Genomic DNA, 15,868 nt, shown 5'->3' with positions numbered 1-15,868 from the left:
GGGTGGCATTTCCCCCTTTTTATGGTTTAGAAATAGTGTTAGGGAGGTAGTTGGTGGTCACAGTGCTAGTAAGTATTAGTATAGGCATTTGAACCCAGGTTTCCTTGCCAATGAAGATTGTGTACTTAATCATATAACATTTAGTTCTCACACTGTGCATCAGAACTACTGAGGAGCTGCTCAAAATACAAGTGCTGCCCTGACTGCACATTTATAGATTCTGATTCCAAAGGTTTGAGACAGTAGATAGGCATCTATGTAACAAATTATCTAGTACTTTGAGTGTTATTGGATGCATTTAGATGTTCATCAGAGTTTGAAAACCGTTGCCTTATACAACAGTTTGGTGCTTTATGAGTTTCTTTTCACACATAATACTCCACTGTATTTCAGATTTTGTATGTTCTTAAATTAAGGAAGAACTGTGGATCTAAGAAAGTGATCTTAGTGGTCATTTAATCTAATTTCCTACCTAATTATTCCTTTCCGCTGAAGGGGCTGAATAGTGAGATGCTGCCACCCCAGTGCTGCTACTTTTTTGAAGTTACGGTAATTTCAAGAATCTGCCTGACTTGCTATAGTAAAAACTGCAATAAGTACATAGGCTTGAAGTGCCTTCAAAAGAGTTGAACGTAATCTCTCCTCAGATCTTACTGTTTAAATTGCTAATTTGATATTTAAGCATATATTGCCTTGTGATTTCTTATGTTGTTTTTTAAGTCTTCTTGTAGAGTGGTCGGAAGTTTGTAAATAGTGATGGAATGTTTTACTTCTTGTTTCTCTTACTGCACCTAGTATGGTGCTTTCCACCTGGGAGATAACCAGTAATTTGTTGAACAGGTGTGTGCATCACTTTCATTCCTAAGTCTCTTTAGTGTTTTATATTTTTCTTAAATCAACTTGTCTCCTGTAAGTAATCTGTTCTAGCTCAACGGATAATAATTAGATACTTTCTGTAGTTGTAAAGAGAATGATTGTACTCTGCTGATGTAATCTTTGTTTTCTGAGTAAGATTAAGCATGATGGAAAGGCCAAAGAGTGGTGTTAATCAGTTTTTTGAAAACTGCATCTTTTTAAAGCTTATAGTGATCTCTGTTCTCACAAGAAAAGAAAATGTATTTCGAGAATATATCTCAGAATCATCTTACTTTAGATGTAAAGAGATAAACATTGTATATGGGAGTGTAGGTATGGCATTTTTTCTCAAATTTTATGAATTATTTTACCAAAAGCGTTTGTGTCATGTTAATGTAATTCTTATTTTGAATTACAAAATTTCATTTTATGAATACTTAACTGTATAAATCACTGTATAAGTGGTATTATTTTATATTCCGGCATTTATACAGAAAGAAATCTCAGACCCTTGTGCATCTTTAAGGCATAAAGCAAACTATTTTGAGTTCATTGGTATTTATTTGTGCTGTTCATTAGTGGTCCGTGTGTATTATTTTGTGCTTATTGAAAGTCTAGTTTCTACTAGGTGCCATGAGACTAACAAGTACTAAACATCATTTCATTATCAGATGTAATTATAGTAACTTTTTAGTTTGCGTTACAGTATTTCCAACATAAATCCAAGCTAATTTTACTTTTTAATATTTCATTCTAGGGGAAGTAAGGGACTCTTGGCAGTTGTGTTATTTGAAAATGTAGGAATTTTGTTTTAGCATAAATCTAATTTTACCTACTCTATTTCTGCTCTATCTAGAGTTTATAAGTAGGGAGAAATGAAAGAATTGCCAATTCCTTTCAGCTGCTTGCCATCAGGTGCTATAACAGTCAACCCACTTTCTGCCGGCTGCTTGTAAAATCTAGTATTACAGCAGATTTACTTTCTGGTTCTACCAAAAACCAAGTGATGGCTGAGCCAGATATAGAGAGTTATACTCTTGGAATCATAATTAAGTTGTCCCAGATCTTATTTTGCCTGAGATTCAGGAAGAAAAGATGATTGAATTTCACATGTATTCCACTAAATAGTATAAAAGGGGAAATGGCTTATATGGATGGATATTTCTCTCATTTATAACTGTCTTTGGAAAAATATGGGCTTTTTTTCTTTATTCAACAATCAAGTGAAAATTTGAAAAGCTAACATTCTAAGATAAGATATTTGGACTCTAGGTTTCTTATATGTCAAAGGGATGGATATTGCTAATAATTCAAAATCTCATTTAAGTTCAGTTCTTTTTTTTTAAGTTTGTTTATTTTGAGAGAGAGAGAGAGAAAGAGAATGTGTGAGTAGGGTAGGGGCAGAGAGAGAATCCTAAGCAGGCTCTGCAGTGCAGAACCAGATGTGGGACTTGAACCCATGAACCTTGAGATTACCACCTGAGCCAAAATCAGAAGTTGGACGCTTAACCCCCTGAGCTTCCCAACTGCCCCAGGTTCAGGTCTTCTTTTAAAAGCTCTCCTTGGCTAACCTTTTTCAAGCTCACAGCCTTAACTACTGTACTGCTTATAAGTTTATGGTGCCCAAAGTTTTGTCGTCAGTCAAGACATTTTTTCTAAGTTTTTGGCCTCTATATTTAAAAACCAACTAGATATATCTTCATGTGAATGTCATTCAGGCAACTCAGCTTCAAAATGTCCAAAATTGAATTCTTTCTCTCAAAAACAGTTATCTCTCTCTTTTTTTTGTTTTGTTTTGTTTTTTTTTTTTTAATTTCTAGGAGAGAGAGAGAGAGAGACAGCGTGAGCATGGGAGGGTCAGAGAGAGAGGGAGTCACAGACTGAAACAGGCTCCAGGCTCCGAGCTGGCAGTCAGCACAGAGCCCGACGCGGGGCTCGAACCCACGAACCACGAGATCATAACCCAAGCGAAAGTCGGACGCTTAACTGACTAAGCCACCCAGGCGCCCCAAAAACAGTTATCTCTTAAAAGTCCTGCCTTGGTGAATGGCTTCACTCTCCACCTAGACTCTGAAATGGGAGACCTGATTGGGATTCCTAGTTTTGTCCTTTTTCAAGAGTCGGCTGCTAAACCAGCGGAGCCATCCAGCACCCCAACCTCTCCCTCTTTTAAAATTTGTTTAAAATTTGAGATATAGTACATAAAAGTGCACAGCAGAGTTTAATATGTAATTATAAAGTAAGCATTCATATAACTCACACAGTTTAAACATCCCCTCTTCCCAACATCTCCATCTTCCTGTCCTGATTTCCAAGTGTCCTTTCCTTTGTTTTCTTGCTTTGTATACATTGTAAATTATATCATCCCAGAACTACATATGTAGTTCATCACATTGATGTTCCCTTTAGTCTTGCCACATTCCCTCCTACCACTCCTAGTAGATCCTTTACTTTGCTTGATAGAATGATTGAGCTTATTCATGCTTGAAACCCTTCTGTGGCTTAAAGCTTGATTGCTTACTACTAATTGCTCTTGGTGATCTGGCTTTTATAAGTCTCTTTTGCCATACTTCTCGGTTTCCTCCAGCTTTTATCTGAACTGCTTTGTTTCAACTCTTTGTCTTACTCCTACACTTCTCCCATTCCCTATCTAGTTCATTCCTGTTCTCCGTTAGAGACATCTCTAGCTTTGCTTTACTGTTTTGGGAAAACTCCCTTCCTCTATTCCTGTTTTTATTTTGTTTTGTTTTGCTCCTGTAAGACTTCATATGTGTATTCGGTAGCATTTTATCACTGTAGGCTAATGCTGTAGTTGGTTTACTTCTCTGTCTCTTGGCCCTTTGATGGTAAGGTCTTTCATGGCTTATTTTTCCTTCTTTCTCCCCCACTTTCTTATATGTATCAGATACACAGTGGGTACTCAATAAATATTAAATAATTTGCCAAGTGAATTTCCATGTCTGTTCTCATCATGTGTACACTAGTGTTGGCTCTGTTTGAATGATGGATGGGCATCTCAAGTTTGAATATTACCTCTGAAAATATCCTTTGTTTTCATGCTGAGCTATTTGTAGTTCTCAAATCACATCATAGTCTTACTCTCATCCTGGAGCATGGTATGTACCTCTTGTTAATTGCTGTAAATTTTTGCTGGTTTGAGTCAGCTACAGGACTGAGTCCCTAAAGAGAGAAGTGTTTCTATTTACATCTGTATTTCCAATGTATAACTAGTACATGGCATATAATATGTAGCTATTTAGGCAGAGTTAGAGGAATGGATATATAGGTTTTAAGTAGGTTTTTTTTATGTCCCTTCACCTCCCCCATCAAAAGTCAGAAGCAGATGTTCATAGAGAACAACTTGGCATAGCAATAAATATTTTCATAATGCCAATAGCAACATTTTCTAAGTGCTTACAGAAATGCATTAAACTAAAAAGGGAAAATGAGTCTATGTCTATTTAAAGACACTTCAAATCTGTCATGGAAGAAAGTAGGTCATATTTACATCAATACAATTTAATTAACAGAGAAAACTAGATATCAACTAGTACTGCCTTAGTCCAGTGACCTTCCAAATATTTTTGCTTGTGTGATCTCTAAATAATTTAAAAACCAATGTACTCTTTTGCATGTTTTTATGTTGATGGTATCTGAAATTTTTGTCAAGAGTTTAGATAGTTACAGGGCACCTGGATGGCTCAGTCAGTTGGGCATCGGACTCCTGATTTTGGTTCGGGTCATGATCTCATGATTTATGGGATTGAGCCCCAGATCAGGCTCTGTGCTGTCTGCACGGAACCTGCTTCTGATTCTCTCGCTCTCCCTCTCTGCCCCTCACCCCATCTTGTGCACTCTTTCAAATAAATAAACATTAAAAAAAAAAAAGTTTCAATAGTTAAAATGGATCTAATTTCTAGACTTGCATATTGTGATTATGTTTTACTTTTATAAAAACCTTGGAGTTTTTGCCTGTTAATTAAAATTAACTTATTCTTATCTATCCCTATGACAGCTATCTTATTTCTTAATTGTAATTCTGTGATAGATAAGACATGGGGTCTTGCTGTTAATATCTGTCCTTAAAGGAATAAAGCACATCCCCTTTAGTAATTTTTCCCGAACTTATTTTTGGTTTATTCTTTTTATTTATTAAAATTTTTTTTTAACATTTATTCGTTTTTGAGAGACAGAGACAGAGTGTAAGCAGGGTTGGGGCCGAGAGAGAGGGAGACACAGAATCCGAAGCAGGCTGAGCTGTCTGCACAGACCCTGACATAGGGCTTGAACCCATGAACAATGAGATCATGACTTGAGCCGAAGTGGGAGTTTAACCAGCTGAGTCACCCAGGTGCCACAGAAATAGTCTTTTTTTTTTTAAACGTTCCATTCTTATATTTTACTATAATGCTAAACTTACATTCTAGTAGCTTTTTTGTAGATTACTTCTGACTTTCATTGTACATGATCGAATGCCTTTTTATTTTGTTCCCTTAATTGCTTTGGCTAAGATCTCCATTAGAATATTGAATTAAAGTTGTAAAAGTAGATATTTTTACTTTAGGGAGAAAGCAATCGATCTTTTATTTTTAAATATAATAGTAGCTGTAGGTATTCAAAGATTCCATTTATCAGGTTGATGAAATTCCTTTCCTTCCTTCCTTCCTTCCTTCCTTACAGTAGGTTCCATGCCCAATGAGAGTCTTGAACTCAACACTCTGAGATTGGGAGCATCATGCTCTATCGACTGAGCCAGCCAGGAGCCCTGAGGAAGTTGTCTTATCCTGTTCTTAGTTTGCTGAGAATTTTTATTGTGAATGGGTATTGAATTTTGTCAAAAAAAATTTTTGCCTTTATTGAGATAATCATATGCCCATCCCCCATTATTTAGTTAATATGGTGAATTACATGAATTTGTTTTAAGTGTTAAATCAACCTTGCATTCCTTAGATAAATCTCACTTGGTTAAAGGGTTGGGTTTATTGGATTTGATGTATTAATATTTTGTTAAGGATTTTTACATGTTGATGAGGGATATTGGTATGCAGTTTTCTTGGGTTGTTTGTTGTTGGTATCAGGGCAATACTGACTATGTAACATGACATGAAAATTGTTCCGTCTGTGTTCTGGAAGAGATTGTACAGACCTGGTTATTATTTTTCCCTTAACTATTTGATAGAATTCATGAGCCTGAAATTTCTTTTGTGGTAAAGATTGTAATTATGAATTGGATTTCTTTTATGTAGGACTTTTCTGACTTCCTATTCCTTCTTGAGTCAATTTTGGTAGTTTTGGCTTTCAAGGATTTTTCCATTTCATCCAAGTTGTTGAATTAATTGGCATCATTTATAACATACCTTATTGTGTAAAATCTGTGGGATTTATATAGGATTAGAATCTGTAGGATTTCCTCTATTTCTGATATTGCTCATTTGTGTCTTTAAAATTTTTCTTAATGTAGCTAGTGGCTTTTTAAAATCATAGGTTTTGGAATCATTGATTTTTCTTTTATTTCTCTAAAATAGAGTGTTACATTAAATTCAGCATGTTTCAGGGGCACCTGGGTGGCTCAGCTGGTTGAGTGTCCTACTTCAGCTCAAGTCATGATCTCACGGTTTGTGGGTTCGAGCGCCGCATCGGGATCTGTGCTGACAGCTCAGAGCCTGGAGCTTGTCTTCGGATTCTGTGTCTCCCTCTCTCTCTGATCCTCCCCTGCTCTCTCCCTCCCTCTCTCTCTCTCAGAAATAAATAAAAACATTAAAATTTTAAAAATTGAGTATGTTTTATTGATTTCTACTCATTATTTCCCTTTTCCTACTTAATTTGAGTTTAGTTTTTTTTCCCCCTAGCTTCCTAAAATGGAAGGTGACAGCACTGATTTTGGTATTTCCCCCCCCTCATATAAACATTTAAAGTTGTGTGTTTCCACTAATTACCAGTTTGCCTGTATCCCACAGATTTTTCATTTTCACTCACTTCAGANTTTTCATCATACAGATCTCTTGTATCCTTGGTTAGGTTTATTCCGCACCTCAGAGTATTTAAATGACTTAATTTATTTTAGCCCTTGAGTTATTGAGAAGTGTTTAATATGGATTTGAGAAGTCCAAATACATTTTGGATTTTTTTTAGATTTTTACCTACTACTGATTTCTAGTTTAATTTCATTGTGGTCAAAGAATGTATTTTCTGTTTCAGTAGTTTTACATATGTTGAGATTTGTTTTAGGGCCAAGAATATAATTAGTTTTAGTGAATGTTCTATGTACACATGAAAACAAAATACATTCTGCTCTTGTCAAGTGGGGTGTTACAGGTCAGTTAATGTTATTTGATAGTGTTGTTTATGTCTTCTATATCCTTACCAATTTTTTTTGTCTGCTCAGTCTATGTCCATTTGTTTCTGAGAGGATCCATGAAGTCTCTAAGTATAATTATGGATTTGTCTGTTTCTTTCAGTCATTTTTTGCTGTCTTTATTTTAAAGCTATTATTCAGTATGTACACATTTAGGATTTTATGTCTTCTTGATGAATTGACATCTTTGTTATTATGATATATTCCCTATCTGTTTGTAATTAATATGGCCACTCTAGCTTAGTGTATTTACACATTTTTTTAGTTTTAGGTCTTCTTGTAAAGTGGACTTGTTTTTAAAAAAATGTTTATTATTTATTTTAAGAGAGAGCAAGAGCATGCAGATTATGGCCTGAGCCGAAATCAACAGTCAGGCACTTAACCGACTGAGCCACCTTGGCACCCCTAGAGTGTATTTAAAAAAAAATTTCTATTTAATTTTTTAAATTTACATCCAAGTTAGCATATAGTGCAGCAATGATTTCAGGAGTAGATTCTTTAATGCCCCTTACCCATGTAGCCCATCCTGCCTCCTGCAACCTCTCTAGTCACCCTCAGTTTGTTCTCCATATTTAAGAGTCTCATGTTTTTGTCCCCCTCCCTGTTTTTATATTATTTTTGCTTCCCTTATGTTCATCTCTTTTGTATCTTACAGTCCTTATATGAGCGAAGTCAATATTTGTCTTTCTCTGACTAATTTTGCTTAGCATAATACCCTCTAGTTCCATCCATGTAGTTGCAAATGGCAAGATTTCATTCTTTTTGAATGCCGAGTAGTTCTCCATTGTGTGTGGATATATATATATATATGTGTCACATCTTCTTTATCCATTCATCCATCGATGGACATTTGGGCTCTTTCCATACTTTGGCTATTATTGATAGTGCTGCTATAAACACTGGGGTGTATGTGTCCCTTCGAAACAGGATACCCATATTCCTTGGATAAATACCTAGTAGTGCAATTGCTGGGTTGTAGGGTAGTTCTATTTTTAATATTATGAGGAACCTCCATGCTCTTTTCCAGAGTGGCTGCACCAGTTTGCATTCCCATGAGCAGTGCAAAAGAGATCCTCTTTCTCCACATCCTCGCCAACAACAACATCTGTTGTTGCCTGAGTTGTTAATGTTAGCCATTCTGACAAGTATGAGGTGGTCTCTCACTGTGGTTTTGATTTGTATTTCCCTGATGATGAGTGATGTTGAGCATCATTTTATGTGTCTGTTGCCCATCTGGATGTCATCTTTAGAGAAGTGTCTATTCATGTCTTTAGCCCATTTCTTCACTGGATTATTTGTTTAGAGTGGATTTCTTGTGAGCAGCATATAGTTGGGTCTTGCTTTTTAATCTAGTTTGACAGTCTCTGCCTTTTAGTTGGAATTTTAAATCATACGTTTTTTTTTTTTTAATGTTTTTTATTTATTTCTAGGAGAGAGAGAGAGAGACAGCGTGAGCAGGGGAGGGTCAGAGAGAGAGGGAGTCACAGACTGAAACAGGCTCCAGGCTCTGAGCTGGCAGTCAGCCCAGAGCCCGACGCGGGGCTCGAACCCACAAACTGTGAGATCATGACCTAAGCGAAAGTCGGACGCTTAACCGACTAAGCCACCCAGGCGCCCCAAATCATTTATACTTTTATGTCTTATAATTATTTATACATATGTCTGTCATTATTTATAGAGTCAGATTTAAATCTACTCTCTTGCTATTTTCTACTTGTTACACTTGTCCTTTGTTCCTTTCTTCCTTTTCCTGCATCTTTTTGTATTCATCTTACTTTAGGATTCCATTTTATTTCCATTATTGACTTTTTAGCTGTATCTATTATTTTACTTATTAGTCTAGGATTTATAATGTGTTTTTACTTTGCATAATCTATTTTCAAGTGATATTATATTATCTGAAATATAATGGAAGAATCTCTCAAAAATATACTTCATTTCTCCTCTCGTTTTGTTTTGTCATTTTTTTTTTACTTCTACACATACCAATATATATGTATTTTTTTGCTTTAAATGATCAGCTATCTTTTAAAAGTAACATGAGAGGGTTTTTTTAATAAACCCACATAATTTTTATTTCTAGTGTCCTCCATTCTTTTTATGGATTCACATTTCCATCTGGTATCTTTTTCCTTCTGTTTGAAGGACTTCTTTTAATATCTCTTGTAGTGAATATCTGTTGGCAACAAATTCTCTCAGATTTTTGTTTTCCTGAAGAAATATTTCACATTTATTTTTGAAAGTTTTTTCCTCCTGCCTTATAGAATTCTAGGTGACAGGTGTTTTCGTTTGTTTTTAGCATTTTAGAGACCTCCATTCATTTGTCCCCTGACTTGTATACTTGATGATTAGAAGTCTGGGGAAAATTCTTATCTTTTTTCCTCTCTGTATAATTTTCCTGTTCCCTCTGGCTGCTTTTAAGTTTTTCTCCTACTGACTTTCAGCTACTTGGTATGACATGTCTATTTCTTCTGTTACCTGCTTGTGGTTTATTTAATTTCTTGATACCTTGTATAGTTTTCATAAAATTCAGAAACATTTTGGCCATTATGCTTTCAAATATCATTTCTCCCTTTTCCTTCTCACATATGGGATTTAATCATATATGTTAGACTGTGATATTACCCCACAGGTCACTGAGCCTTTGTTCATTTTTTTTTTTCCTCTAGCCTTTTACTCTACCTTCAGGTTTTACTAATTTTTTTCCTACTTTCTCTAATCTGTTAATCATATCCCCTAAATTTTTTATTTGAGATATTTTACTTTTTAATCTCTAGAATTTTCATTTGAGTTTAAAAAAAAAATACTCTGTTTTATTTCATTATGTTCATGCTTTCCTTGAACTTAGATATAAGATAGAGTTTTTAAAGTTTATTTATATATTTTGAGAGAAATTAGTGAACAGTGGAGGGGCACATAGAGAAGGAGGGAGAAGATCCCAAGCTGATTTTCTGCTGCCAACACAGAGCCCAATAGGGGCTCCAACTCGCAAACTGTGAGATCATGACCTGAGCCTAAACCAAGAGTCAGGTGCTTAACCAGCTGAGCCACCCAGGTTCCCCTATGAAAGCTTTTTAATGTTTTTAATGTCTGTAACTTGTCATTTTGGAAGATTTATTGACTGATTTGGTCTTGGTTATGAGCACATTTTCTTGCTTCTTGGGAAGTCTAATAATTATTGACTGCATGGTGAACATTGTGAATGTTACATTCTTAGGTTCCTGAAATCTTTTTGTCTTTCATGGGTATTGGGTTTCATTTTTGTAGGCAGTTATTTATCATTAGTTTGATCATTTGAGGCTCACCTTTAGTTTGTTAGGGAAGGTTTAGAGTAGATTTTACTCTAAGAACAGTTTATCCTACTATTAAGGCATGGTTCTTTTGGGGTTTCTACTGAATGCCTTTAGTTGATCATTGAGGACTCTACTGTAGCTAGTGAGAAATTAAATGATTTGCAGCCCTGTGTGGACTCTGGAACTATTCAGCTTACAGCTCTCTAGTCAGTCCTTGCCTGACCTGGTGGAGTTTCATACCATGTGTGGACATTTTACTGTTCAACAAAGAATCAAATTTCTCTGCAAACTTCTGAGCTCTTTCTCAGCATAGTTCCCTTCTCTCTTTCTTTCTCTCTTGTTCCCTAATTTTCCTCTTTATCTTTGAAATTGTATCCTAGAACTCCTAGCCACCTCTGCATCCTTGAACTCCCAATTTGTCTCCTCAACTCTAACTCAGCTAGACTACTGCTTGGAATTCTGCTCACTACTCTGCTTTGCAGTGTACTTCTAGGCAGAAAGCTGGGGCAATCATGGGGTTCACCTTGTTAGTTTGCTTTCTCATTGGGATTACATACCTGTGCTGCCTGAAAACATTGATTTTATACATTTTGTCCAGCTTCTGGTTGTTTGACGTAAGAGGATAAATTCAGTCTTTGTTCCTGCATCATGGTCAGAGGTGTGTAAAATATTAAAAATATTTTATGAGAGGCACCTGGGTGACTCAGTTGGTTAAGCGTCCTACTCTTGATTTTGGTTCAGGTCATGAACTCAGTTTGTGAGTTGGAGCCCTGCATTGGGTTCTGCGCTAACAGGCCAAGCCTGCTTTCCCAGTCTCTTTAAAAAATAAATAAANTATTGCTTGTGCTTGTTTTACTGTCCTTTTGCCATCAATGCTTTTCTTTTAGAAGATATTCTTGAGTAATTTCATAGTTCAACAGTAGTTATTTTACTTATTATTTAAAAAATTTCTCCAAATGCTTTTCTCTCCCTTTTTAAATTTATTTATTTTGAGAGAAAGATTGAGTGTGCATGAGCATGAGCTGGGGAGAGGGGCAGAGAGAGGGAGAGAGAGAATCCCCAGCAGGCTCCAGGCCCAGCATGGGATCAAGCCTATGACCATGAGATCATGACCTGAGCTGTAACCAAGAGTTGGAGGTTTAATTGACAAATTCTTATATTATTTTTTTTTTCCTAAAGTTTATTTATTTATTTTTGTAATCTCTACACCCAACTTGGGGCTCGAACTTACAACCCCAAGATCAGGAATCACAAGCTATTGTGATTGAGGCAGCCAGGTGCCCCTCAACCTAATTATTTTATTAGTGAATGAAACTTTTATCAAATACAAACTTCTTGTTTAGTATAGATAGCATTAGCTCCTTTCAGGTTTTATATGGCTGTTTTTTAGTGTGAAGAAAGATTTAGGCCCTCCAATACCACTTAAAGTCTTGAAGGTTCATGTTATATAGTAGAACAACATTCATGTCAGTGTCAAGTGTGAATACGTCTTTTCTCTTCCTAGTCTGTAATAATTGAGGTTGAAAGGAACAGTGTGGTTCCTAGATTTAAATTTGCATTTGAATGTATTGGGTTCTTTGAAGACAAAACCAACATGTAGCTTTTATACTTTGTAGAATTGTTTCATTCCCTGTTTGGGTATATTAAGTTTTTCAGACTAAATAATTAATGTTAAGTGCTGAAACAAGTAAAAACAAATGATCATTGTTACCCTATCCCCCTGTGTTTTTAGGTAACTATAACTACTCAATATTGCAGCCATGGAGTCCATGCTTAATAAGTTAAAGAGTACTGTTACAAAAGTAACAGCTGATGTCACCAGTGCTGTAATGGGAAATCCTGTCACTAGAGAATTTGATGTTGGTCGACACATTGCCAGTGGTGGCAATGGGCTAGCTTGGAAGATTTTCAATGGCACAAAAAAGTCAACAAAACAGGTAAGTTTTAATTCAGAGTCCATTGGCAAAAACACACATGTCAATAAGTACAATAATGTGCATATAAGTTTTTATGTTAAGAAATGCCAAAAGTAATGTGTTCTTTACTTGTAATTTCCATCCTGAATCTCCTGGTTACAAATATATTAGTTGAGATATCACCCCATCTTGTAATTTAATTTTGATTACTTAATAAATGTTTCTGTTGAGTAAAGGAGCATATTAGATTTTTAGCAAAGAATTTGTTTTAGAATAAAAATTGTGTTCCTTTTCAAATTTGTCAGTAAGCTATTGGCAAAATACTCAGTTAAATTTTTCCAACATTAAATGCATTCTTATTTAGTACATTCTTACTCCCCTTCTATTTTATATATGGCCTTCTGGAAAATAGACTTCTGTAACACTCTTGTGTTTAACTTGATAGTTTTTATTATCAGAAGAGGGTACATTTGTGGGATAGTCAGTAATGTGTTTTGAGATATACTGATTTCAAAGTTATTTTAAAAGTAACTGTTCTTTTAGCAGAGTCATTTGAATGAGTTGTATTTTTATTTTTATTTTTTTAATTTGATTTAAGAGAGCAACAGATGGTTCTCAGAAATGTGGAGGATTGTTAGTGTTAAATTTTACTAGCAGTTTTCTGTTGGAATTGTTAAAGGATTGAAAGACCTCCAGGTTTAAAACCTCTGTAGAAATGTGTCCTTTAAAAATAAAAATTACTGTTTCTAAAAGTACTTTTATTTCTCTACAAGTGAAACATATGGGTTGTAAGATGTTTGGAATTTATTACACATATTTTCTAGTAACTGTCACAGTCATAGCAGTTGTAGATATGCATTATTTGTGACTTTTCCAAAATCAGCTTATTTATCAAACAAGTATATTAAAGACTGAATTGGCTTTGGTTATCATTTTATGAAGTAAGAACCTTGGTCTTGTGGTATGTAGTGTGTATCTGACAAGTAAATCTTGTTTTTATGGCCATTTGGTTGGAAGTCTTTAAGCCCAGAGCTGATCTGTATCTTAAATGCTGATTGATTTGTCATTTTTGAACATTGTTTTCACTGAGCTCACTAAAAAACAAGTCGTTTCTTGAGTATTGAATGCTTAAAAAGCTATTAATGAGGCCATTAAGTTATGTAAATGCCCAACCTCCAACGCTAGTTTTTGGCAAATCAAATGTACTAAATTTTGCATTATTTATTAAGGATGTACCATAATAGTGTCTTTGTGCCTAACCAAAAGAGTTTCTAGGTGTTTGTGTTTATATCAGTAGTTCATATTCTGAAATTCTCTGATAATGTTGAAGCTTCTGTTGTTGTTCATAGAACATGAAAATCAGGCACAAATAATAGATAATTGATTAGATATTGCACATTAATACAGCCATTCTCACTACTCACTGCCAGAATAGGGTTCTCTTAGAAAACTACTATATTTCTCCCCTCCCCACCCCCCAAATTTATTGCTTTGTGGAAAAAGATAGTTTTGGAACATATCCATGCTTTCTGTGGATATAGTTTTGAATCTTCTTTCTTTGCCTCTTTTAGACCTAAGGTGTTTGAACTGAGTATCCCATCTGGACTACTGGCTAGTTCCTTAAGGAATAGCTAAGTCTCTAACCACCTTGGAGTTGAAGCCTCATTTTAATTTCTCCCTTACTTGAAGTTTCAGTTCTTTTTTAGTTATCTCATTTTTTATTGAAAGGGAATCATAGATGATAGATAATCTAGAGCTATGCTATCCAGTATGGTAACCACAAGCTACATATGCCTATTTCAGTTCATAAAAACTAAATTTAGTTCCTTATTTGCACTAGTCACATTTTGGACGTTCCTTAGCTATAATGTGCCTAGAACTACCATACTGACAATGCAGATATAGAACTTTCTATCATTACAGAAAGTTCTGTATGACAACATTGTTCTTAGAGAAGCCAGGAGAAAAATAATGGAAAAGGATATTCTTCTTGGTCTTTTTTCCCCTGCGTAAAGGGACACTGAGACTAAGGACTTTTTTTTTTAAATTAAAAAAAATTTTTTTATTTAACCCTCTCACTCTTTTTAGATCTAGCATAAGTGTACTTGATTGCATTTGTGTTTTATAGCAGATTATATAATCTTAAATTTGACTTTGAGGTAAACATCGGGTTAGGGACTAGGGCTAGGAGACTCCATGTACTTTTTGCTAGAGTTATTTCAAGTTCACAACAGTACATGATGAATTATAATTTCAGATTATGTACAGCTTTTGACTTTTTAACCTAAATGAAGGTTTCTGAGAGGAGTGGAGTAGTAATAAAAACACCTACAGAACAGATGAAAAAAAGTGCATACTAATGAAACCTGGAATGTAGCAAGATAAAAAGAATTGGTAAATAAAAATTTACTTGTGCGCCTGGTAGCGTCGTCATTGTACCTGACTGGACACCTGTATTATTATTATTCTGGCTTTATGCTTCCAAAACCAATTGTTGCTAATATTTATCGTTTTTGAAAGACATTCATTGAAGAAACATCTCATAGTAATTCCTGAAGCGCAATTAACAATTCCTAAGAGTCTCAAGCAAAGTGTAAAGTCGATTTTTTTTGTTTTTTTGCATTTAAATAAGGTGTTGGGGTGCCTGGGTGGCTCAGTTGGTTAAGCGTTGGACTTCGGCTCAGATCATGATCTCACAGTTCGTGGGTTTGAGCCCCGCGTTGGGCTCTGCGCTGACAGCTAGCTCAGAGCCTGGAGCCTGCTTCAGATTCTATAGCTCCCTCTCTCTGACCCTCCTCTGCTCATGCTCTCCCTCTCTCTCTCAAAAATAAATAAAACATTTAAAAGAAAAGTGTTTAGGCCAGCTTTGTATACAAAATAACTTTGTATGCAAAATTAAGATTTTAAAGCTTTTATTTGGGTAAGCTTAACCAAACGCAACTTGTAAACATGTTAAAATGGATAATCAATTATAGTTTCTTGGCACTTGAAGGTACTATTTAGGCTTCAATACTATTTATTTTCCTTTTTCAGTGTTCATTACGAGTAGCTCTTATTTTCTAACTCTTACTCTTTCTAGAATCTCAATAGAGACATTATAAGACATTTCAGGGTGACCATTTATGGAATAAAAATTGTGCCTATTTAGTTTTTTAAATATATTTTTAAGAACTTATGCAAAACAGTGCACAAATCATGAGTGTACAGCTTGATGAATGTTCACAGTGAGCACACCTGTATAACCAGTATCCAGATCAAGGAAACATTGCTAATATTCATATCTTTTCATAGTCATTACCTCTGTCCACCTTCTCACTAGGGGTACCTGCTATCTGATCCTTTGACAGTTGAAAGTAAATTTTCCTGTTTTTGAACTTTATTTAAATGGAATAAATAAGCTAATGGTATGTGCTTCTGTGCTTGGCTCCATTTCCTTTTTTTTTTTTTTT

General features: G+C 35.2%; 1 protein-coding gene across 1 annotated transcript in view; it reads left to right on the top strand.

Annotated features, from left to right (window-relative positions):
• The window catches only part of SCYL2 (SCY1 like pseudokinase 2), a 64,376-nt gene that overhangs the window by 2,346 nt on the left and 46,162 nt on the right, over positions 1 to 15,868 (top strand). Inside the window, exon 2 of the mRNA XM_077772174.1 lies at positions 12,236 to 12,440. Coding sequence (XP_077628300.1) covers positions 12,264 to 12,440 — 177 coding nt within the window. The 5' untranslated portion in view covers positions 12,236 to 12,263. The remainder of the gene's footprint in view (positions 1 to 12,235; positions 12,441 to 15,868) is intronic.

Source organism: Crocuta crocuta, unplaced genomic scaffold (assembly GCF_008692635.1).
Source record: "Crocuta crocuta isolate KB4526 unplaced genomic scaffold, BGI_CrCroc_1.0 scaffold216, whole genome shotgun sequence".
Taxonomy (NCBI): domain Eukaryota; kingdom Metazoa; phylum Chordata; class Mammalia; order Carnivora; family Hyaenidae; genus Crocuta; species Crocuta crocuta.
Note: the sequence above shows the minus strand (reverse complement) of the source record. Positions and strands in the feature narration are given on the sequence as shown.